The sequence below is a fragment of the Typopeltis vanoorti genome, chromosome 6 (genome assembly GCF_054136105.1).
Source record: "Typopeltis vanoorti isolate ZY-2024b chromosome 6, IOZ_Tvanoo_1.0, whole genome shotgun sequence".
NCBI lineage: Eukaryota > Metazoa > Arthropoda > Arachnida > Uropygi > Thelyphonidae > Typopeltis > Typopeltis vanoorti.
Window position 1 is genome coordinate 123682789 of NC_143554.1, and position 25025 is coordinate 123707813.

The 25025-nt window shown below is 35.5% G+C and overlaps 1 protein-coding gene across 3 annotated transcripts in view; it reads right to left on the bottom strand.

Annotated features, from left to right (window-relative positions):
* Window positions 1–25025, bottom strand: part of msk (importin-7 msk) — a 321082-nt gene that overhangs the window by 76341 nt on the left and 219716 nt on the right. For all 3 annotated transcript variants that reach the window (XM_090394390.1, XM_090394389.1, XM_090394391.1), the window contains exon 17: window positions 7636–7719. In XM_090394390.1, coding sequence (XP_090250516.1) covers window positions 7636–7719 — 84 coding nt within the window. The remainder of the gene's footprint in view (window positions 1–7635; window positions 7720–25025) is intronic.

The window sequence follows — 25025 nt, forward strand, 5'->3', positions numbered from 1 at the left end:
GGCCAACAATTGTTGTAGCGGTTGGTCAGTATCTTTAACAAACCAGTTTGATTGTAGTGTAGCATGTTTTCTGTGTATAGTTGTATGCTCCAGAAGATGACTTTCACATAAAGGTCGAAACGTCAAATGTAGATTTTAGTTATATTAAACTTAAGTTTTTATTCAAACACAGTAGTTGTCACCATAATTTTCAAAAATCCATTCAGATCACCGTGTAAGCTTAAAAGAAAGGCTTAAATGTACATGTTTTATAACCCAATATTGAATGTTTATTTTATTGAATTCAATTTGTTGTTTGCCTGATTTTTCTTCATTGCACAGCTCATAAAATTTATTCGACCCTTCCGGAAGCCTTATGTGATATTAGTAACCTCCGCCTGTAAAAGATGATAATATAAATGTAGTTGAAGGTTGATTCCTCTATTTCACTTAGACTAATCTGAATATAGGGTGGCGCAGTATAATAATATTTTCTCTATATTTGGATCAGTAATCAACCAACAATTAAATAAGAAAAAAAAAAAACCCCGAATAATTTAAATAAGAATAACGTCCCAACAAAATGGTGGATTCAAAGCCAGGATGTACGATCCAACAGTACATCCTGGTCTAACACCAGATTTAACATTAAACCATCTTCCTGTACTTCCTTTAATTCTAACTGCTGACCTACAACTCAAATAAAGACTACGTATTGCTTGATATAATGCCCCGTTGACACCATATAAATGTAGCATATTGATTAGCTTCTCTCTTGGCACCTTGTCATATGACTTTTCCAAATCGACAAAACTTAAATATAAATCTTTGTTATATTCCCATGATTTCTCCACTATTTGTCGTAAAGTGAAGATCTGATTCTGACAGCCTTTATTTGACCTGAATCCAGCATATGTATGGCTATGACATTCTTGTAACCCTTTTTGCTTTTAATGGCATTTTTATGGAAGATCTTGTGAACAGTTTTTTTTATTGTAGCCATTTTTTTTTACAAATGTTTGGTTAATAATTTCAAATTCTTGGTTCAGAGCTTGTTCATTGGAGCAATTTGTTAGGGCTCTGTATTTGAGGGTGCTGATGACCCCTAGTTTTTGTGTTAGATGGTGGTATAAATTTTTATGTATGTATTAACCTGTGTGTAGGTTTGTGGTAGGAGAGGCAGCCTGAGGGAAAACGTGTGACTAGTGTGTCTAGAAAAGGAAGAGAGTTGTTGTTTTTTGACTTTTATTATTATTATTATTATTATTGTTCCGGGAAACTCCAAGGAGTCGACAGACTCATCGAGGGAGGCCCTAACATCATGTCAAGAACAACTATTCAACGTTCACACAGTATCTATCATACCTTGCCTTGAACTCATTCACGGTCGTAGCACCCACAACAGACTCTGGAAGCTTATTCCACTCATTTACCACTCTCCAAGTAAAGAACCTAGCTCTAACACCCTTGTCAACCACGCTCTTGCCCAGCTTCCATGCATGGCCCCTAGTCCTCCCACCACCAGTCATATTTTCAAAAATATCTTCTGGATCAATCTTATAAAAACCCTTCAGTAATTTGAATGTCTCAATCATATCACCCCTCCTTCGCCTATCGTCCAATTTCTGCAACCCACAAATCTTCAACCTATTCTCATAAGGTTCATTCCACAGACCTGCTATCATCTTGGTCACTCGTCTCTGGACCCTCTCCACTTCTTCCCCATCACGAAGAAACCCTGGTGCCCATAGCTGGGCACAGAAGTCCAGATGGGGTCTTATCAAGGCTCGATACAGAGGAACAACAACTTGTTCGTCTCTGCATGTTAAAGTATTTTTCAGAAGCCAAGTGATTTGGTGAGCTGTTTTAGTTACTTTTGCAATGAGCCCCCTAAACTTCAACTCCCTATCCACCAACACTCCCAAATCCCTGGCCTCATCAATCTCCTGGAGTATGGTTCCACCAATGCGATATACTGCTGCTATTCTTTTCACCCCAAAGTGCATAACCTTACACTTTGCCACATTAAATTGATTTCCATTTTTCCTAGCCCAGTCCTCCAAACTATCCAAATCATCCTGTAAAATTTTGACATTCTGTGCACTCACAATTGCTCTACCCAACTTTGCATCATCAGCAAACAAGTGAACACTTCCTCTCAGATCCTTTCCAATATCATTGATGAACAAATTGAAAAGCAGTGGTCCAAGAACAGAGCCCTGTGGCACTCCACTAGTCACAAGACGTCTTTTAGACTCCACTCCTGAATAAACCACTCTTTGATATCTCTCCTTCAACCACCCTCCTATCCATCTCACCAACCCTATATCCATACACATCTGCTCCCGTTTACTGATTAGGGTTCCATGTGGTATCCTATCAAAGGCCTTGGCAAGGTCCAGTAGTATCACTGTAAACCCATTACCCCTATCCAGTTCAGCCGTCACTGTGTTATAAAACGTGAGCAAGTTACTGAGGCATGATCTACCCTTCACAAAACCATGTTGTCCCCCATACAATATCCCATTTTCATCTATCCAATCCTGTATTCTTTTCTTGACTAATTTCTCTAAGACCTTGACAATGATTCCTGATATGCTAATCGGTCGGTAATTTACAACAGCAGTCATGGAACCACCTTTATGCAGTGGAACTATTTTCCCCTCTTTCCACCCGCTCGGGACTAACCCAGACCCGAGACTCAAATTAAACAAAATGGTCAAGGGTACTGACAATTCTTTAGCTGCTTCTCGTAAAACACGAGCTGGTATACCATCCAATCCCACAGATGTATTGACATTGAGGTTATGCAATAGACTACTCACCTCCACTTCATTAACCACAATTTTCCCGTATAATCTACTGGTTCATTCGTTTCTGCAATGTCACCACCTGGATGATATACTCTTGCAAAGTGCTCACTCAGTAACTCAACTGATTCAGTTACCTCCCTACCATCGGCATTCTTTAAAATCAATCTGCCATGTACATTTTTCCCTTTACTTGCTACATATCTACAAAACTGTTTAGGATTCTCTTTAGCCTGCATGGCCAATGTTCTTTCGTAATCCTTTTTTGCTTTTCTTACCACACTCGTCACCCTTCTAGCCTGCGCTTTATACCGTTCACGTGCCTGCCGGTCACCTTTCTCCTTAAATTCCCTCCATAGTTGTTTCTTTTTTTGCAGCTCAAGCTTAATGGTGTTATTCATCCATTTAACCCCTATTTGATTTATTATTCGGACTCTAGGTATACAGTCAGCCATTGCTTCATGCAAGCACTTCTTAACTACCTCCCATGCACTATCAACTTCTAGTCCTTGCAGTTGTACATGCCATGGCACTGAACCAATCAAACTCCTAAGCTTGTCATACTTTCCAGCCCGATAATTCCACATGTACCCTGTCTTAATTGAAAATTCTACACCTTTAGCCACCTCCCAAGTTAATACCCTATGATCACTCTCACCGATTGGTGGCAATGTAGTCATATTTGTTACAGCCAAATCCTCAGATGTAATTACTAGGTCAAGCACTCTCTGACCCCTAGTATTTTCCATTATATGCTGTCGCAGATAGTTATCCCTTAATAACCGCATAAAATCCAGTTCCTTCCTTCCGTATGTCCTCTCCTCACTCCAATCAATGCGACCATAATTGAAATCTTCCATAATAATCACCCTCCTTCCACCCATTTCTTCTATTTGCTTGTGCATACTGTCACCACCATCTTTTCCATCACCTGGTCTATAGCAGCACCCAATTGTATATTTAGTTCTGCTAGCCACAATCTCACACCAAATGGCCTCAAATGTGCTCTTTTCTCTATCCTGCAATTCAACTTCTATTCTCCTTGGCTGGAGCTCATCGGCTATCATCAACAACACTCCTCCCCCCATTTTATTCTCTCTGTCATTCCTGAACACACTATACCCATCACATTCAATCCCACTAGTTATATCATCTACAGTCAGCCATGTTTCACTAATACCTATAACCTGTGGTCTGGAAGTGCCAACCATGGCCAAAAACTCTTCCTTCTTGTTCCTAATACTCCTAGTATTAGTGTACATGAATTTAAGACCCCCATTAGCCCCAACCCTACCTTGATGCCTTATATTAACTATCCCACTCAGATTTGTTGTCCTTATTTGCTCTGGCATATTATATTCATTCTTACATTCAACTGCCTCCATAAGGACTGTATATCTACTCCCCTCCCCTTAACAAATCTAGTTTCCCTGAATTTGCACATCCACTACATTCAGCAACACTTTCTCAAGTCTTCTTACACTGTAACCATTCAAATGCAAGCCATCCATCTTATATAGATCCTTTCGCCCATCAAACTCACTCCACACCACTCGTCATACATAACCCACGCATAAAGTCATTCGCAATTATGGCCCTCCTTTTAAACATTTCACTGTCATACCGTGGCAAAAGACTAATCATTCTAACTCTCTCACTCTTTTCTTTTGCTACCTCAAACAATTCATTCAGGTCTTCTATCATTTCCATTTTATCTCCTTTCAAATCATTTGTACCTGCCACTTTGATAGTGAATTGGATACGTTTGTGTTGTTTATTGAGGTGGCTTAGGAATGAATTTAATGTTTTGTAGCTGTGGAGCCAAATGGCAAAAATATCATCAACACATCCGAGCCAGACTTTGGGCTTTAGGCTAGTTGAGCTCATTGCTCTTAAGTCTTCCATGTAAAAGTTAGCTAATGGATGGTGGGTGGAAGAGTGGTGAGCCCATGGCTGTACCCTGTTTTTGTAGTTAAAAATTATTTTGCCACACGAAATACCTGGAGCAGAGTACATGGGGAAAGAGGACTGTGATATTGGGCAGAAATATGTTTTATAAGAGAAGAACGGTATTGCTGACATTAGTGAAAAATGCAGTTATGTCAAAGCTGACTAATAAATCTTTGTCGTTGAGTGTGATGTTTCTACACCTACCTTACATAGGGGAAACAGGATGCACCATCCCAATCAGAAAAGATAAACACAAATGCAACATTAAATACCTCCTCTATGGTAAAACAGGCCTATCAGACCACATACTCCAAACATGCCTTGGAACTGACTGGAAAGGCACCAAAACCTGGTTTGAAAGAAAATTCAAAGAAGCTTGTGAAATGCTGAAACATCCAAATCTGAACAAAAATGATGGATTAAATATATGGATTAATCTTGTGTCCTGTACATATGTATGTTTTCCTGATGATGACCTCAATACAAAGGTTAAAACATCGATTGTTACTTGCTTAATGTTAAGTAAGGTACTTATTCTAACCACGTGTGCTGTGTCTCCATAAATTGTTCACTATGAATGCTGCCAACCGTGTAACATTAAAAGAAAGCACTCTGCTGCCTGATCTTGTGAACTGTTTTTTTTATTGTAGCCATTTTGTGCACTCTGCAGGAGCAGAGTGCACGAAACCATATTTATTGCAGCTGCAGTGGTTCTTAAGATCTGCTTCTGCCGAATATAAAACTATATCTCTTGTTACTACAAGTATGTTATGGTGATAGCCAACCATAAAGCACATGTAGCACAGTAGCCTTTTCCATTTGATTCTGTGTAGGATGTCAAACAAGGTTAGATAAATGTAATTCTGGTGTTCTTCAAGATGGACCTTAGCAGATCTTCAGTTGTCTCATAAAAAAGTAAATTTGCAAGGACATGTATATACACTTGGACCTGAGAGTGGAAGGAGTTGGTCCTTAAGCCTTCACTCACATCTTAACTATATTCATCATATCTAATGGCTACAATTCTAACAAAATTAAGAAAATCTTTGTTTCTTCCTCTGGCCTAGTGCATCTTCAAACTCAAAATCCAGACTGCAGAAATGCTATTTTCATTTCCTATATCAAAGTACCTCGGGGGAGGATGCTTAAGAGTGAAAGCTGTATAACTGAGAGGAGACCTCCACATACGCTTTAAAGAATGCGGAGAACTGACCAGGACTTCTGACCTAATGTTCAATCCTCACCTTCTCGTGGTGCACCCTGTTGCATATCTACCTGGATACTGAACGAAAGAGGATGGGCTGGCAATTTGGGATTTAGCCGACCAAATTGTATTCTTATTGGTTAAACCAAAATACAAAATGATGGTACAACATGACAAAATTTCATGTTGGCTGGGGCATCAACTGGTTAAACAAGGCCCCTGTTGTTTTCGCCAGGGAACCAGGGCGAATAGCAAAAAAGTCAGCTACTGGAACAAACCCTAAAACACACCCCAACTCAATATCACCAGAGTTGCAGATCAGTACTATCAACATAAGAAGTCTAAATGGCAAAGAAATGGAGCTAGCTGAGGAATTAGATAAGTACCATATTGACATAATGGGGTGACTGAAACAAAAAAGACAAAAACTGGTGAGATCTTTCTGAGCAGTAAATACAAAATGTTATATTCAGGAAATGGCAATCAAGGGAAAAGAAGGAGTAGCTGAATGGCAGACAGTCTCAAGCAGAGTGATATGGGCAAATATCAGAATGGGGGATATGACAATGAGACTTATTTGTGACTATGGTCCCACAGAACGTTCTACTAAGGTAGAAGTGGAGGAATTTTTTGATGCTTTAGAAAAAGCAACTGACACAATAAAAAAGGAAAAGTTGGTCCTTGTTGGGGATCTAAATAACAGAGTAGGAAATGATTGTCAGACATACAAAAATATTTTGGAAAAATTTGGAGATAAGAGCAAAGCTAATAATAATGGCAAATATTTGTTGGATTTCTGCTCAGGACATGGACTGGTTATTACTAACACCATGTTCCAACATCAAAATGTGCACAAATTCACATGGAGAGAAGAGGCAAGGAATAAGAAATTAACTATGTTATTGCTGATAGTGATGTTTTCTCCTTGGTGCAGGACACCAGAGTGTACAGAGGATTTGAAATTGGAAGAGATCACTATTTAGTCTTGCGCAGGATAAAGTTGAATTTCATATTGAAAAGAATGACATGTAAGAAAGTTTTAAAGCGAATAAAAGTTGAGCAGCTCTCAGATGCGAACTATAGACAAACATACACAAAGATTATTGAAGAAAAAATGAAAGAGTTTGAGAACAGGAATCAAACCTTGGAGACTCAGTGGCAAACTCTGAAGAAAGTCCTGATTGATTCTGCCAGAGAGGCATGTGGTGAGGTTGTCTGCAAGGATAAAAAAATCCTAACTCCATGGTGGACAGACACAGGAAGTTAAAGAGGCAGTGAAGGAAAAGAAGAAAGCATATCAAAAGTTCCTGGCAAATAAGCCAGCTTGTACTCTAAGAGAATACAGAGACAAATGTAAGAAAGCTAAACACAGTGTAAAACTAGCTAAATACATGTCCTGGGAGGACTTTGGCAAGAACATAATAAATTGAAAATTTTTTATGTGCTGCAGTGATATACATGGTTTCAAAATGTAATAACAAACACTACTTTGTTCTATTCATGCTTTTGATTTATAACAATACTGTACTCAGATAATCAATATTTAATTTATTATAACGTAAGTAAAAAAATGGAAGAAATATATTCAAACACCAATGACGAAGAAAAGGGGTACTGTAACAGTTGCAGGGGGGATTATACTATTAGTATATACTATTATACTATTTATATATAAAAAAAATCACCACATACTTGTAAGCACATTGTCCTTAGTTCTGATGTTTTCACTTCTCTTGTAAGGCGACCCAAGACTAATTCCACAAAGGATGGGATACACTGGAAAAAAAAACATCTCTTAAGACATGTTTTCAATTTTTGGTATAGTAACTTATTTTCAAAGATTTATGCAGTCAACCTTGACTATAACAAACATTATCATTATAACTATTGAAAATTTCTAACCAAAGCCTCATAGGTATAATGCTATTCAAAAAGAAAATCCATCATAGGAAACCTATACCTGCAAGCCTTATTGTGTTTGTTATTGGGTTGAATGCCATTATTAAGGTGAGAAAAGTATTTAAAATTTTCAACTGCGTGCACAAACACATGCATATGCACGCATGCAAATTATCACATTTATTTGATAATCTGAATGAATTTATATGGAAGTTCTATAATAGTCAAACATGTCTCTTAAAAAAAGTTATTAATGTGAGGAAAGTGTTATTTTCTTTATACTTCTTATAGAAGAATGTAATGGAGAAAAATAAAATAAAATAAGGATAACACTCCATTTTCATAAGATAGTAATTATTATGATCACTCATGTGTTGGCACTTTGAACATGCCAAAAATAAACTTCAAAATAAATGTGTGCTTCTATCTATTTTACCATCATGGACTATACAGAGAATATTCACAACCAGAATAAAGAAACAACAATCCTTCGATTAATGCGCCCCCGATTAGTGCGTCATTTTTTTTCGATACCCAAATTCGATTAGTGCACCTATATACATCTTAAAAATAAATGTTACAGATTTCAAAAATTTAATATCTATATATTTTTATGGCTAACTATTTTAAAAAATCACTCACCAGAATGAAATAATTTAGTTACCAATTTAAAACATTTTACAAAGTTATTTTTAATGGCACACTATACTACTTCCATGTACACTATGTTCCAAATTTTTTCCACCAAAATTTATGTCATCTGCTATAGTACGCCACAGATTTGAGACCCTTCGACACTTCTGTACGTCACAAAAAGAAGAATCCATTCCGATAATAGGGTAATCATCAGTCTTCTGGGATGAGTTGTTTATTATTATATGTTGGAAAATTAACTTCTCTTTTATGATCATTGTAGTTTTTAAAGTGGTAACTATTCTGCTTGTATAACAGTTGGGAAATTTTATCTATAAAGCACGTGATTTTGCGTATTGGCAACCAATTCATACATCCTTTATCCCCTTCAATGATAACGTCCAAGAGTTAATTAAATCTCATTCTGAAGAATTGAGTGATTCTGACCTGCTAAATTTAGATGCACAGCGGGAAGATCCTGAAGAATATGAAGAAAATTTAACCACTGATAGTCAGCCAAAAGAGATTTCATACAATCGAAGTTTTTAAGCAGCAATGCTTAGAAACTGACCCTAATGAAGAGAGAAGCAGTAAAATTTGCAGAAGAGTAGAAGAGGCAATAGGGGCCATACCGTTGATTGTATGAAAAAAAAAAAGGAACAAAATGCCTGCCAAACTATGGTAGCTCAATTCTTTGTTAAGTAGATTAATAAAATTTATATTCTGAATATGTTTTATTATCTTTCAGCTTCATGGTTTTCATTTAACTGAGACATACCTTAATTCTTTTATAAAAAAATTAATGTCCATAAAAGAAATTTGAGGGTCTAATGATAGTTTTTCCCATAGGTTATTATATTTTATTAGCGTGTTTTCGATTAATGCGCCAGTTTTAAGGAACATATTAGGCGCGCACCAATCGAGGGATTATTGTATTCAGAAGTATAACATGATTTTTGGCTCTTTCTCACATCAAATTTGAATTGATGTGAGATTTTTATATATTTTAAAATAAATTTTACATTTTTTATAAAAATAATAAAATAATTAATACTTTTGATATTAACTTAGTGAAAAGTTTCATTTAAATTATTGGCACACATACTCACAAGGCAGACATTACCAGTTCTAGTATACATAGAAGCATAAATAGTAAACAAAGTTTGTGCCTGAAATATTTTAGGACTTTTGCAACTCGTGGTAAAGGTGGTATAAATTCTGATCACTTGCCCCAGTATCCCATAATGCAAAGCACATATCTTTATGGATATGTATAATGCTATGCATTATGGAAAGGATCACTACCCAGACTCGTTTTGACCTTTATTGAGGCCTCGTCAGTGAGAGCTAGACCCAGAGGTGGTGATACTGAGGTGGAAGCAATGCAAAAGTCATATCATCATATATAAATATTCAGGTGCAAACTTTGTTTGCTTACACTTGGATAAAGGATTAAACCAAATATGTAATTGGCAGTATAGCCAAGTGAAACTTCCATCAACTATCTCTAATCCCGAGAATTTTAATATAAGGTGTTGACATCTTTTGGCAACTGGTATATGGTGATATGACTTTTGCATTACTTCCACCTTAGTATCACCACCTCTGGGTCTAGCTCCCACTGATGAGACCTCAATAAAGGTCAAAACTGGTCTGGGTAGTGATCCTATCCATAATGCATAGCATTATACGTACCCATAAGGATATGTGCTTTGCATTATGGGATACCAAGGCAAGTGATCAGAAATTATACTACCTTTACCACAAGTTGCCCCAGTCCTGAAAATATTTCAGGCACAAACTTTGTTTGCTTACACTTAGATAAAGGATTAAACTAAATATGTAACTGGTAGCATAACCAAGTGAAAAAACTTCCATAATAAATAATAAATATATCTAAGTCAAATCATGAACCTATGAGGATCATTTCAAAAATTGTGCACACTGCGCAAATATTTATTTAACAAAATACAATTACAGTTTTTTCTATTCTGCCTATATTACTGATATCCAAAGTTTGAGTAAACCTGGCATTCCTGTCAGCAATTGATTAACCGAGACACTTCAGAAGAAACCTTGTTAATGGCAGCACAGTTTTTCTCACATAGCAGTTTTTTCACCTTGGAAAACAGAATGAAGTCTAGATAACTCAAGTCAGGCCTGCACAGTAAGCACTTGCTACTTACACAGACTTTGACATAAGATCAGACACTCCCTTTGTCATGATGGCATAAAAATAGGAACACAATTTAAAACAGCATTTTTGCCTTTTAAAATTGTTTTTATTTTTATCTTTTAATGACTTTACTCCATTCTCTCTCTCTCTCTCCCCTACATAACTTCATATAGTCATTTATTCTTATTCCCCTGCTATGCTGGGTAAGTTTAAATCTATTTTCAACTGTGCTTTTTTACTTGTTTATTGACTTCCTTATGACTAGTCTATTCTCATTATTTGGATGCTCTAGTCTCTTCCTGCATTCTCTTTTTTCAGCCATTATCTGTTTTTGTTCCTCTCTCTCTAATCTCCAATCTGTAAAGCAGATCAACCAGTTTCATGCACAGCCTTCTTAAAGTCATTCTATACACCTTCGGGTCTATACACTTTCTACATCACAATCTTGTTGGCTGACTCTTTCATAATATTTGAGTAACTCACCTTAGCAGTATCAGTATTACTGAATGCTACTGTGATAATGCTAACAACAGCAAGTCTTGGAGTTGCTGTATCTAATTATTATTATATACAGAGCTTAATATTTACTATTTAATTAAGACACAGTGAATCATGTTCTTGGGGCAATCAGGTGAGACCCATCTGTACTTATATCTTTATGCATGAAATGGGTATGTTGGTTATTCTCAGTCCATGTAGCCTACATAACAGGAGAACTATCTTCAATTACCAAAGCCAAATGAACCAATTACTCCTGCTCAGTAACTGGAATCAACTCTAACCTTTGAATTCATATTCCCTGAAATAAATGTTATATCAACTTTCTTAAAACTACTGAGTATGTCTTGTACCTGGTTTAAAAACTTCCTGCATATTCTTAATTTTCAGTAGAAGCATAGTAATAGTCCTATCCACAGTGCTGGCATGGTTGGCTGAGTATTTAGCATACCCATTCTGCAACCAATGGGCTGTGGGTTTGAATCCCACTGTGGGCATGGATAAGCATGATTGTCTTTGGGTGGGAGATGAATTTCATTGCCTGGTGTGAGACTACCACTCTACTTATTGGAAGCCTGAAGTGGGCTTGAAAAAATTCCATGTTTGGTCTCTAAGAGGAGGGTTTCTGGACCAAATGAATAAATAAAAATACAAAAAAAATATGTATACATATAATCAATAAAAAAAATTTCTTCGCTCACCTATGGTATAAATGCATTATAAGTTTACAAATAACCTTTTGGGGGTGGAAACACATAAAAAAACATCTGTAGAAGAATGATCTTTTTTTTTTTTTTTGTCTGTTTCAGAAGCTAGAAAAATTAGTCTCCTAATTACAGACAAGACGCAACATATTAAGCCACCTAAACTGATCATCAATGATATGTCAGTTGAACTCAGGTGTATACTGTGTATAAGGGTTATCAGATTTATAGTCCTACCCATAGTGTAATAGTCCTTATTACTTGTGCTGGCTGACTCGCTGTTTGCTTGCACTGGCTTTAAGGACTATTAACAGCAATAGCTACTCTTTCAAAAGGGCATATCTAAAGCTAATCTGATACAGTTTGTTTAAATGGACAATTTAGATCCTTGTGATGTTGATCTGTGAAGTAAATTACTATTTATTACCTAAGAAACAAGCTGCATATGGAGTTTTTTTTTCTCTTTCCCTGTTTAATATTTCACAGATGGTGAATTATGAGTCTGTCTTTGCATAAGTTCCTTTAAACAGATTTTTGCCTCTTTTAATTGGGTTGTGATGCTAAAAATTCTGAAAATATTCTTTCAAAACAGCAAGGCAAGTACTTCAAAACATATAAGTTTGCTCATAAAGTCAAATAACATTCTGTAAAACACAGCCATTTTCTGTGTAAACAAAGCAACTGCAGCAAGCACAACAGTATCTACACCTGCCTCTATTATCTATTGCAGAGAGAAAATAGAAATTAAAAGTATCTTACATGAAGAATGAGCATATTGTTTACGGTTTGTGTGTTTAATGTTACATTTCAAAATATTGTTATTACAGAAATGAATGACTGGGGGAAGGAGATATAAATGCTAACTAATAGCTTTAATGGAATATGCACACTAAACATATCTAAATATGTTTTGCAGCTTACATATGTAACAAAATTATATAGAATTTATTCAAAAACTCCAGTATATTTCATCCAATGTAAAATTGACATCATCATCAGGGAGATAGACCATTAGCTACATTCAAAAGATAAATCAAAATAATGAGTCATAAATCATGTGTATGTTAGCTCGTGTTACAGTTGCAGCTGAAGTATACGATATTATACTATTAGAGTTCAAAGGAACAATTGTATTAAGTTGTGTAAATTAAAAACAAATGATAAAATAATAATAATAATTATTAAAAAAATAAAAAACTTATGAACAATTAATAGTGATCACTTCCCAAAACTTGGATATTGACTTACAGCCTGATCGGCTGTAAGTCAAGGTTCAAGTTCAATGATTTCTTAGCATTTCACATGCTTCAAGGAAAAGCCGATTGAATTTGAACTTGCTGTAGTGAAGAACTTCTCTTGTTCCAAAGAACTCTGTGCCTAGTGTCAATAGCACACGAAGTAAGGCCAGACTTGTCAGAGTTCAAAAATGTAATAGTGTTGATATTCAATTCTAATCAAGGCATAACAGCGTGTCATGTACTAAGGTTTCTTAAGGTAAGGATATTGAAATTCTTTTCATATCAGACTGTAGTCTGGTAGAAGGATGATAATTATCAATAATTTTTTTGAATGATAGTTTTGTTGTATCCATTACATATCAGATTGAGTGCTTTTAATGTTATCCAGTTCATCTAATAAAAGGGGTTCAGAAGAGAAGATCGTATGAGCTCTGCGTATAAGACTCTTGATAATATTCATTTTTTCTGATGAATGATGGTGGGCTCCTGATAAACTAAAAATTCAACATGAACTGGGGGATTACGAATTATTACAGTATTCAAAAAGGATAGTTGGTTAATCACATTCAACAATGAACTGGATATTGGAGTACAAGGAGTTTATTTTCTCTAGGAACTTAAGCAATTTTAACCCAGTGTGGGATCAGAATGCAAATATATCATCAACAAAATGTAACCATAAACGAGGCCGAGAGAATAAAGGGTCAAAAGAATTTTTGAAGATGCTCCATGAAATAATCAGTTAAGACTGGCGAGATAGGACTGCCCATTGCTGTTTCTTCTATTTGTATGAACAACTTATTATGCCATGCCAAATAGCCTGCATTGATGGTAAATTTAAACAGGCTGACAATGTCTTCTGGGAAATCAGATCGCAAAAATCAAAGAGTCTCTTGTAATGGTATGTTGGTGAATAGGGAGACTACTCAAAAGAAACCATAATTTTGTAATTAGACAAATGTAGATCAAGCATAAAAAACTTATTGTTTAATACTGACCATATACAAATATTTTAACATTTTTTGCCTACCAGTTTCGCAAGCAAACTGTCTAGTTTTTTCAAGGAGTTGACGGAAAAGTATAAAAAATACTAGTAAATGCAAATCGAAAGGAACATTAAAAACGTTGTAAACACTCTAGTAGCTAAGGCTGCACGTTCGGAGGTGACAGAGACTTAGTGGACTTATTGTAATCATTATCACGCATGCATGTTTGTTGTAAACGCATAATGTGATTACTAGCTAGCTGTAGTTCAGATGGATTTAGAGAGAGGATGAGGTTTTTCCATGACCTGTTAAGAATAGTACCCTGGTTTCTGTTGAGGTTTCCGCCAGTTTTTAACACTACTGCAACTTCCTTGAATAAACGATGTCTATAATTGTATTCCAAATATGGTATGGAACTATTCTGCCACTCTATCGTATGATTAGACATATAGAAATGATGTGCTAAGACGGAAGAAATACTTCTGTTGTGGTTTACATCACCAACATGCTCTCTCTCTGTCTGATCTCCAAACTCCATGAAGTTTGTCCAATGTAGGCGAGACCACAGCAGCATGGAATGTAATATACTCCTGGATATTTGTAGACGGGGTGCTTAAGGGTCAAAGCTGTATAACTGAGAGGAGACCTCCACATACGCTTTAAAGGAATGCGGAGAAATGACCAGGACTTCTGACCTAATGTTCAATCCTCACCTTCTCGTGGTGCACCCTGTTGCATATCTACCTGGATACTGAACGATAGAGGATGGGCTGGCAATTTGGAATTTAGACGACCAAATTGCATTCTTATTGGTTAAACCAAAATACAAAATGATGGTACAATATGACAAAATTTCATGCCGGCTGGGGGGTTGCCCGGTTAAACAAGGCCCCCGTTGTTTTCGCCAATGAACCAGGGCGAACAGCGAAAAGTCAGCTACTGGAGCAAATCTGAAAACACACCCCAACTCAACATCACCAGAGTTAAAGATCGGTACTATCAACATAAGAAGCCTGAATGGCAAAGAAATGGAGCTAGCGGAGGAATTACATAAGTACCAGATCGACATAATAGGGGTGATTGAAACAAAAAAGACAAAAACTGGCGAGATCTTTCTGAGCAATAAATACAAAATGTTATAATCAGGTAATGAAAATCAAGGAAAAGAAGGAATAGCCATAGTATACAACACAAAATACGAGGCTCATCTTCTTGAATGGCAGGAAGTGTCAAGTAGAGTGATTTGGGCAAATATCAGAATGGGAATTGGACAATGAGACTTATTTGTGCCTATGGTCCCACAGAAGACTCTACTAAGGCAGAAGTGGAGGAATTTTTTGAGGCTCTAGAGAAAGCTACTGACACAATGAAAAAGGAAAAGTTGGTCCTTGTTGGGATCTAAATAGCAGAGTAGGAAATGATTGTGAGACATACAAAAATATTTTGGGAAAATTTGGAGAAAAGAGCAAAGCTAATAATAATGGCAAATATATGTTGGATTTCTGCTCAGGACTTGGACTTGTTATTACTAACACCATGTTCCAAAATAAAAATGTGCACAAATTCACATGGAGAGAAGAGGCAAGGAATAAGAAAAGTCTCATTGACTATGTTATTGTTGATAGTGATGTTTTCTCCCTGGTGCAGGACACCAGAGTGTATAGAGGATTTGAAATTAAAAGTGATCACTATTTAGTCTTGAGCAGGATAAAATTGAATTTCATATTGAAAAGAATGACATGTAAGAAAGTTTCAAAGCGAATAAAAGTTGAGCAGCTCTCAGATGCGAACTATAGACAAATATACACAAAGATTATTGAAGAAAAAACAAAAGAGTTTGAGAACAGGAATCAAACCTTGGAGACTCAGTGGCAAACTCTGAAGAAAGTCCTGATTGATTCTGCCAGAGAGGCATGTGGTGAGGTTGTCTGCAAGGATAGAAAAATCAGAACTCCATGGTGGACACAGGAAGTTAAAGAAGCAGTGAAGGAAAAGAAGAAAGCATATCAAAAGTTCCTGGCAAATAAGTCAGCTTGTGCTCTTAGAGAATACAGAGACAAATGTAAGAAAGCTAAACACTGTGTAAAACTAGCTAAACAAAAGTCATGGGAGGACTTTGGCAAGAACATAGAAAATAAATATCAAGAAGGTGGCAAAATATTCTGGAGGTTGTTGAAGAAGCTTAGGAATGGAGGAAAGAGTGCTGTAAAAGGAATTAGAGATGATAAAGGTGAAATGTAAACAGGAGAAAAAGATATCCTTGAAGTATGGAGTAATTACTTTGAAAAACTGCTAAATGAAACAAGCAGTGATGACAGCACAGTCGTAAAAAAACATTGACCAGGCATGCAGTCAGGAATACATATCCATACTTGAAGTAGAAAAAGCCATCAAAGGCTTAAAATGTGGAAAGGCAGCAGGAGTAGATGATATTCGACCAGAAATGCTGAAGTATGGTGGTATAAAAGTCTTACAGTGGCTGCACTGCATAGTTCAGAAAGCCTGGACAGAGGGACGAATTCCCAATGATTGGAGCAGAGCTCTCATAGTACCCATATATAAAAAGGGAAATAAAACTGAATGTGAGAATTACAGAGGTATTTCCCTACTGAGTGTTCCTGGCAAGATCTATGCAAGTATACTTGAGAAACGGTTGAGAAGAATTGTGAAAGAAAAGCTTGGTGAAGAACAAGCTGGATTCAGGCCAAATAGAGGCTGTCAGGATCAGATCTTCACTTTATGACAAATAGTCGAGAAAGCATGGGAATATAACAAAGATCTGTATTTAAGTTTTGTTGATTTGGAAAAGGCATATGACAAGGTGCCAAGAGAGAAGCTATTCAATACGCTGCAGTTATATGGTGTCAATGGAGCATTATATCAAGCAATACTTAGTCTTTATTTGAGTTGTGAGTCAGCAGTTAGAATTGAAGGAAGTACAGGAAGATGGTTTAATGTTAAATCTGGTGTGAGACAAGGATGTACATTATCCCCTCTGTTATTCATTATCTATATGGATCACATTATGAAGGAATGTGGTATTAAACCTGATATCAAAATTGGAGATGTTAATGTCAGCTCTTTGCTTTATGCGGATGATGTTATACTTCTAAATAAATCCGCTACAAGTCTGCAAGATTCTCTGACTAAATTGAATAGCTGTTGTAATAGACATTCTATGAAGGTCAGCAATAAAAAGACAAAGACAATGAAAATAGGCAGAATCATTGAAAATGTCAACTGTGTTGTGAATGGAGAACCTGTGGAACAAGTAAAACATTTCAGCTACTTAGGCATAATTTTTACTGAAGATGGTAAACTAAATATAGAAATAGACAACAGAATCAGCAAAGCTGGTATCGTGGGAAGTCAGTTGAATAATTTCATATGGAATAAGAGAGAAATTAGTCAGAACACTAAATTAGCTGCATACAAGACTGTGTTCAAACCAATTTTAACTTATGGATCTGAGAGCTGGGTCAGAAGTAAAACACTTGACCAAAGACTAGAGACCGCAGATATGAGATCCTTAGAAAGATTAGAGGTGTGAACAGATGGCATCAATGGCAATATCATATTAAAAATGAGGATATTAGGAAAGAACTTGACATTGTCAGCATCCAGGAATGCGTTAGCAGAGCTAATCTCAGATGGTATGGTCACTTAAATAGAATGGGAGAGGAAAGATTAGCAAAACAAGTGTTCTCTGCCAGGTTGGCTGCAAAACGACCCAGAGGAAGACCAAGATATAGGTGGATTGATACGGTACAAAGTGCCTTAGATGATAGAAATATAAGATCTGATAATGTTGGAGTCTTGACAAGTAACAGACTGATTTGGAGAAAAATTGTAGATAGGAAGTTAGTAATGATGTAATTTTTTCATGTAGTACTGTCATGTCCTGTACACCCCTTGAGGGTACATGGCAGGAATTTGAGGATGATGATGATGATATCTCCGCAAGTCTAGCACCTACTGATGAAACAGTAGGTGAAACTGATGAATCCCATAATTCATGATAAAGGGAAATGTACTGTTCATCATAGCATGTGAAGTCACCAGCCTTCTGTACAAAAGTAGCCTAGTTATAGAGATATTTCAAGTGCAAACTTGTTTACTAACATTGGGATAAAGGATAAAAACAAGAACATATTTTCTTGTCAATTATAATTTACTTGCTAACCAAGCAAATAAACTTGCTACAATAGCACATAACATATAAGCTATAAAAAAATAAACAATGCCAGGTAAAGCATACAGCATCACCAGGAAAAGCATTTGGGAATATACTAGATCTGAACATTTTAAAAATGTTTAAAAAAATGAAAAAGCAATTGATAATAGAGTAGCCAGTCATATATGTCATTAGATATGTCATCTGCATTCTGTAGAAAGTTGCACTAAGTCTGTAGACAGTTAAAGGCATAACAGAGATCTTGTAAGTTACATTCATTTGTATAATCAAATGAATGTCAACACAAATGCTATGAAGGATAAGGCTTTGGTTTCTGATTAAGGTGATGTGAATGAATCATTTACTTCTTGAACTTCTCAGCAAAAACATTCTCTTCTAAATATGGCACAGAAGCAGAGGGTAAATCCATATCGTGATGTTCAGAGAAGATGTGTGCAGTGGTGCTACTTTTTTCCTAGCTTTTATACTGAATATCACCTAGGTCAGTGATGGCGAACCTTTTTACCCACGTGTGTCAAACATCATTTTTTTTTTTTTTTTAAAATATTGACGTTGTTGATGTGCCACTTGCATACATGCATTATAAATTTAACTACATAATAATAGATGGTGACTTATATATATCATATTAGGCTATTTATTTAACAAGACATTGATATAAAATCTATGAATTCATATTATACAATTAATTTAATAAACTGAAGTTACAAACTTACATTACATTTAATGACTTTTCTGTTGCTGAGTGCTGGTAGAAAGTTGCTTTATAGAAGGGCTATAGTGTGTACGTTTTAATGCTACACAGGCAGCGCTCAAATCATTGCTCAATCTATTTCTCCCTTTCGATTTGATATTATTTAAGGCAGAAAATAGAGTTTCACAAGAGTATGTAGAAGAGCTTTAGCAAAGATTTTAGAGCATGAGAGTTTTCGGAGCTTTTTGGATGAAGGTGAGGTATTCGTTGTTATACAGAATTTGTAGGGTTTCCCCCCCCCCCCCCTACTAGAAACTCGACTTTTTCATCCGAAACAAGCAAACTTGAAGTCAAGAATACTTATAGAAAAAAGATCTGGGCACCTCATCCTGGCGTTGTTTCGAAATCTATTGCTTAGAATTTCACAATCTGGATTTTTACACACGGGGTATCATGCAGACGTTCCCACTCAAGTTCTTCTAATTCATTTCTAAGAGCAATAAACTTTCTTTTCCAGATAGGATTACACTGGAAGTTGGTGAGTTGCATTTCAAGATCTTTTAAATCCAACTACTCAAAACCATCTAATTTAAGATCCATGAATTCTGTTTCATCAGGATACTTTATGAATTGGATTGTTTGTTCCAACATTCGAAATTGCTCAAATCTAGAAGAAAACTGCTCAGTTACTGACTTTAGAACTTCAACAGATTGGTTGATATGTTGTTCACGATTTTTGGGGCTGGTTTCGTTAAAAAAAAATTTTCACTCTTGGGAAATACTTAAAATTGTTACTTTATAAATCACATTGAAATATATTTCGAGTTTATTTTCAAAGCCGAAACCTACCTTCGCCTTAACTGAGAGCAATCTTACATGATTTATTGCAGTTTTTTCATCAGAATTTTTCAACATCCAAGGTGTGTCACCTGAAACCTTCAAGTGTGTCATAGGTTTGCCAATGACCTAGGTGATATTCAGTATAATTTCTTATGGATTTCAAAATCTTTCCCAGTCATAGCCTAGTTATAGGTTTTTGTTTTAATAGTTTTTCAAAGTAATTATTCCAACATCTGGAATATTCCTATTTTCAACTTTTATGTTACATATCTTCTATATTCTTAATGGAGTCTTCCCATGCCTTTTTTTTAGCTATTTTTACACATAGCTTAACTAACATTTTCCTCTGTGCAAGAGCATCTTGAAACTTATTTCTTAACTTCTTGTGTTCATCCATCCATCCTTACTTTTCTATCCTTGCAGATAACTTCACCGCATGCCTCTCTAGTTGCATTAATCAATGTTTTCTTCAACGTTTGCCACTGAGACTCCAATAGTTGAGTCTACAGATTTTTTTTTTTTTTTGGGTTCTCACTTATGAAAGGTTATTAGTAAACCTATAGTATATTTGTACCACGTGTAGGATAAGGATCTCCCCACATTTTTATTAATTTCATGTATATTTTTGTAATTTATTTATTTATTTTTACACAGTTCAGAAACTCTGTGCTAGAGACCAAACACAAAACTTTTTCAAGCCACTTTAGGTATCCAATAAGTGGGGGCACTGGTCTCACTCTTGTCTGCCTGTAAAAGCTGCTCAGCATTAAGATTTTTAAAACTTTCTTACGTTTCTTTCTTTTTTCTAAACATCACATTGAAAACTTTCTTTTCAATGTGATGTTTAGTTTTATCCTACTTGTGATCTGTGATCATAAGTAGGAGAAGTGATCTGTTGATGTCCATTGAACAGACAGATGGATTTCTTATGAACTCATAGAGAAATGGAAGAGAGTAATTCACCACTACTAAGTCACTCTTCTCACAACTGCAATTTTGCAATCATTTTGCCTTGCACATGAAATACAGAAATTTGTTTATCTTGTAAGGACAAACTGAGATTGTTTAAATGAGCAATGATATCTGCAATGTATTCTAATTTAAGTCATTTCCAGTCACATAAAATAGTGAAAGCCTCATCAAGAAAAATTCGTAGTTCTTCCTAAATTTCAAATTTTAATGCTTTCGTCTTAAACTTTTTTCAATTGGCATGAAAATTATATGTAGGAAATGACTCTGTGAATATGCATTGATTTTGCTTCTGGTGCAACAGCCTGAATACATATAGCAAGTCCATTTTTGAATTAATCATGGCTTTTGCTCCATCCATGCTTATTCCCACACAATATGACCAGAATTCAATTTTGCAGACAGTGTCCAGTATTGAGACCAAATGTTTTAAATAAATAACGAGTTTAATAAAAACTAAATAAATATAACCCTACAAGTTTCGTAAGTTAGCAGACTTACATAATCATGTGCTATTAGCAAAAGCTACACAAAAAAGGGGTCCAGAAACAATTAATTACATATATTAAATATCATCAGAACTTCACAATTGGTATACAGTAGTCCCCCTTAATCTGTGGGCTTTACGTTCCAAGACTCCCTATGGATACCTGAAACCACGGATACTACCGAATCTATCTATCTATCTATATATATTATGTTTTTTCCTATGCATACATAGCTAAGATAAAGTTTAATTTATAAACTAGGCACAGTAAGAGATTAACAAAAATAACTAGCAATAAAATAGAACAATTATTGTATAGCAATATACTGTAATAAAAATCAAACAGCAATGCATCCACTGCAGTCTCCCATAAACTCCCATGTTAATGAAATGACCGTTAAAAGGTAAAGAGTCCGACTTTCGAAATGGAATATTTCAAAATGTGCTGATATGGCCCCATTTTTTTTTTTTTTTTGGTTGTGCTGTTATAACTAAAAGGTAAGAAATTACATGATACACAAATTTTGAAATTTTAGGTGCATTCAATTCCTTCCAATTTTAACCCCCAGTGATTAACAGGCGCACTATGTATAACCATATAGTACAGCATGGATACGCTGAACAAAGGGGTGATTCATGTCCCAGGTGGGATGGCATGCAATTTAAAACTTATAAATTGTTTATTTCTGGAAATTTTCATTTAATATTTTTAGACTGGGGTTGATCGAGGGTTACTGAAACCCGGAAAGTGAATCTGCGGATAAGAAAGAACTACTGTATATTTGTTAGAACAATGTTAGTTGTACCCTAGGTCTGTAGCAGCTAGATTTTTAATGAAAGCAAACCAAACTTTGGATAGGATTAAGCTTGATTTCATCTTGTTTTGCGAGGCCCCGTTGAACCTTCTTGTAAAACGATTATGATCAATATCAGGCATTTTTGTTTGACGCCAAACTACTTGATGGCCTGTGATTATTGTGTAGGATACCAAACATGATTTCTGGCCAAAACCTCCAACATCATCCCATGATGTAAAAACCAGGCATTTATGGGATTCATTGCTCTTGTGCCATTTACTATGTAGGCCAGACGGGACAGTCATTGGAGATCTGCATGTTCGAAAGCTTTAAGAGACCTCGAAAAAATAAGACAGCAAAAATCAGGTTTGGCATTCCATTCAACTACCACAGGCCATCAAGTCATTTGGAAACAAACAAAAATGCATTACGAATTTTTGGAATTCCTAATGCATGTATTTGGACATGCATTAGGAATGGCATACGATATGAAGTTCCTAAAGCTTTTATATTTTCACCCTCCACCACACACCATGTATTGTTTTTTTGAAAATTTTTAAAATCTTCATGTATAGTTTCTAAAAATTCTAGATGTTTTCCTGAACTCTATATCTTCTCTCAAAATAGCATTTCAGGTTGGCTACATTTCACACGTTTTTTCATGTTAGTTTTTTTTTCCACTTTTTTTGTAGTTTGACTTTAAGAAACTTACAGATGGCTTGCACTCATTACTTTCATTACAAATATTTGATCATGATGTACCAATTTATTCTTCTGCACAGTTACCAATTATTTTCATTTCCTTCAGTTTTGTATTGTGTTTAACATCTTCCTTTTTAACCAATGATCCATATTAAATGATGGTTTAAGAAATCCAAGAGATATTAGTAGTAATTAATTTTAATATTATTAGACTGCAACATCTGTGCACGTATAACATGTACATCTATCACAAAAAACATCCTTCAGATTTTTAGTAATTGAAATCTTCATTACAAAATAGATCTGCATTTATCTGTAACATGAAAAAAAAAAAGTAATGAAATGTGTATTTAAAATTTAAAAAGAAAGCCTCATCCCCCTCTAAAGACCTTATTTAATGATTATTCATAACAGACATTTCTGCAGTTTTAATTCCATCTTTGAATTGGTCAGTTTCAGATTGTGGAGATAGTTTTCCTCCAGGTGCTCTAGTTTTCTCTCCAGGAACAAAAATCAACCTTAAACACATTTGGTATTAGTCACATTCATATCCAGGTATAAATATAAATTAGGGTCGTTTGTGAAGTTTGTGCTACTGCCACCCTAGATAGACATGTCTTAGTGGAAGGCTGAAAATAATAAGAAAGGAACTAGACATTGTTAGCTTAAGTATTCAAAGATACAGCCACTAACATAAGGTGGCATGTCACTTAAACAAAATGGGAAAGGCTAGCATTTGCTGAAAAGGTAGCAAGAAAAAGACCCAGATGTAAGATTTCACAATGAATACCTGATTAATAATAAATTAATAACAGAAACTGTTGGCAGGAAAGCAGTAATAATACAAACCTAATCATATGATATCCCACTCAGCATTAAATAAAATGAGCAAAAAAAATTATTTTCTGTTAGTGGCAGACAGCCCATTTCTATATGCTTTCATCTGCCTGAGACAGATGAAATGCATATAGAAATACAGGTATCTATATCCTGATAAGAAATGCAACAATACTGATGTGATGTCAAAAATATAATGAAGAAAATCACTAAAAAACACACGTACTAACCACAGTAATGACTATTTAATTCATAAATATTTCATCCTAAGTATTTTGGGCCATCATCAGTACAGTAGTTCATACAGTTAGGGTGATTATTACAATGGAATCTCAATATGCATGCAGTAACGTGTTATAGAAATAAATTAAATATAACTGGAAAAAAAAAAAAAAAAAAAAATATATATATATATAAAGATTATTTTACACAATTTTGTATGACAATTTCCCATACTTTAGGAATAGTAAGAACGTCGTTGCAGTTAAATTTGGTCTGTGTAGTAGGGCTTCAGCACTTTCTTTATATAAACATTCATATTTATATAAAGATCTGTGTAAAAGTTTCGACTTCTCCCAATGGATCCTATGGTTTGGATTTTCAACTCTGTGTTGGGAGAGACCAGATTTCTGCAGTTTGAAAAGACCTACCTGTCTGACCAAAGTAAGACAATCTGCAGGATCATGGGATCTCATAAACGCCAGGTAACATCAGAGGTGAGAGTTTGTCCTTAGGAGAAGGTAACAAGTTATAGATTTGGTTGATAGGTTTGTAAGTAATGGCAAAATTGTATTTCTTCATAATTTTTGAAAGACGTTCGGAGATGCCTTTAACATAAGGTATGAGAATCCTATGGAGACTTCTTCTTGCCTGGGTTGATGTGTGGGAAGGTGACTGATGATTTTTTTGAGCTGTTTTAAGATTATATCCATTTAGTATGGCTGTATTTTTGATTATTTCTAGTTCTTGGTTTAGAGAATCTTCAGAGGAGCAGAATTTGTGTGCTCTGGAAACTAGTGATTTTATGATGCCTAATTTCTGAGATGGATGATGAGCGGAAGAATTGTGAATGTGGCGACCTGAAAATGTAGGCTTGCGACGTGGCGATGAAACCATCTTCTTTTCTTTGAATGTGTAAATCCAGAAAGGAGATACCCTGCGGAGATTCTTTTTCTAGTGTAAAGTTCATGCGAGGGTGAAGAAGGTTTATTTATCTAGAAACAGTTGTAATTCCTGTTCGGGATGATCACAGACTGCAAATACGTCTTCGACATATCGTAACCCAATTTTTGGTTTGGGTTCAAAAGTGAATATTTTTTTCTTTTAGGTGTTCTAGAAACAGATTTGCTAAGTTTGGTGATAGAGGAGATCCCATTGCTGTTCCTTCTTCTTGCTTGTGAATTTGACCTTTCCAGGTGAAGTAACCA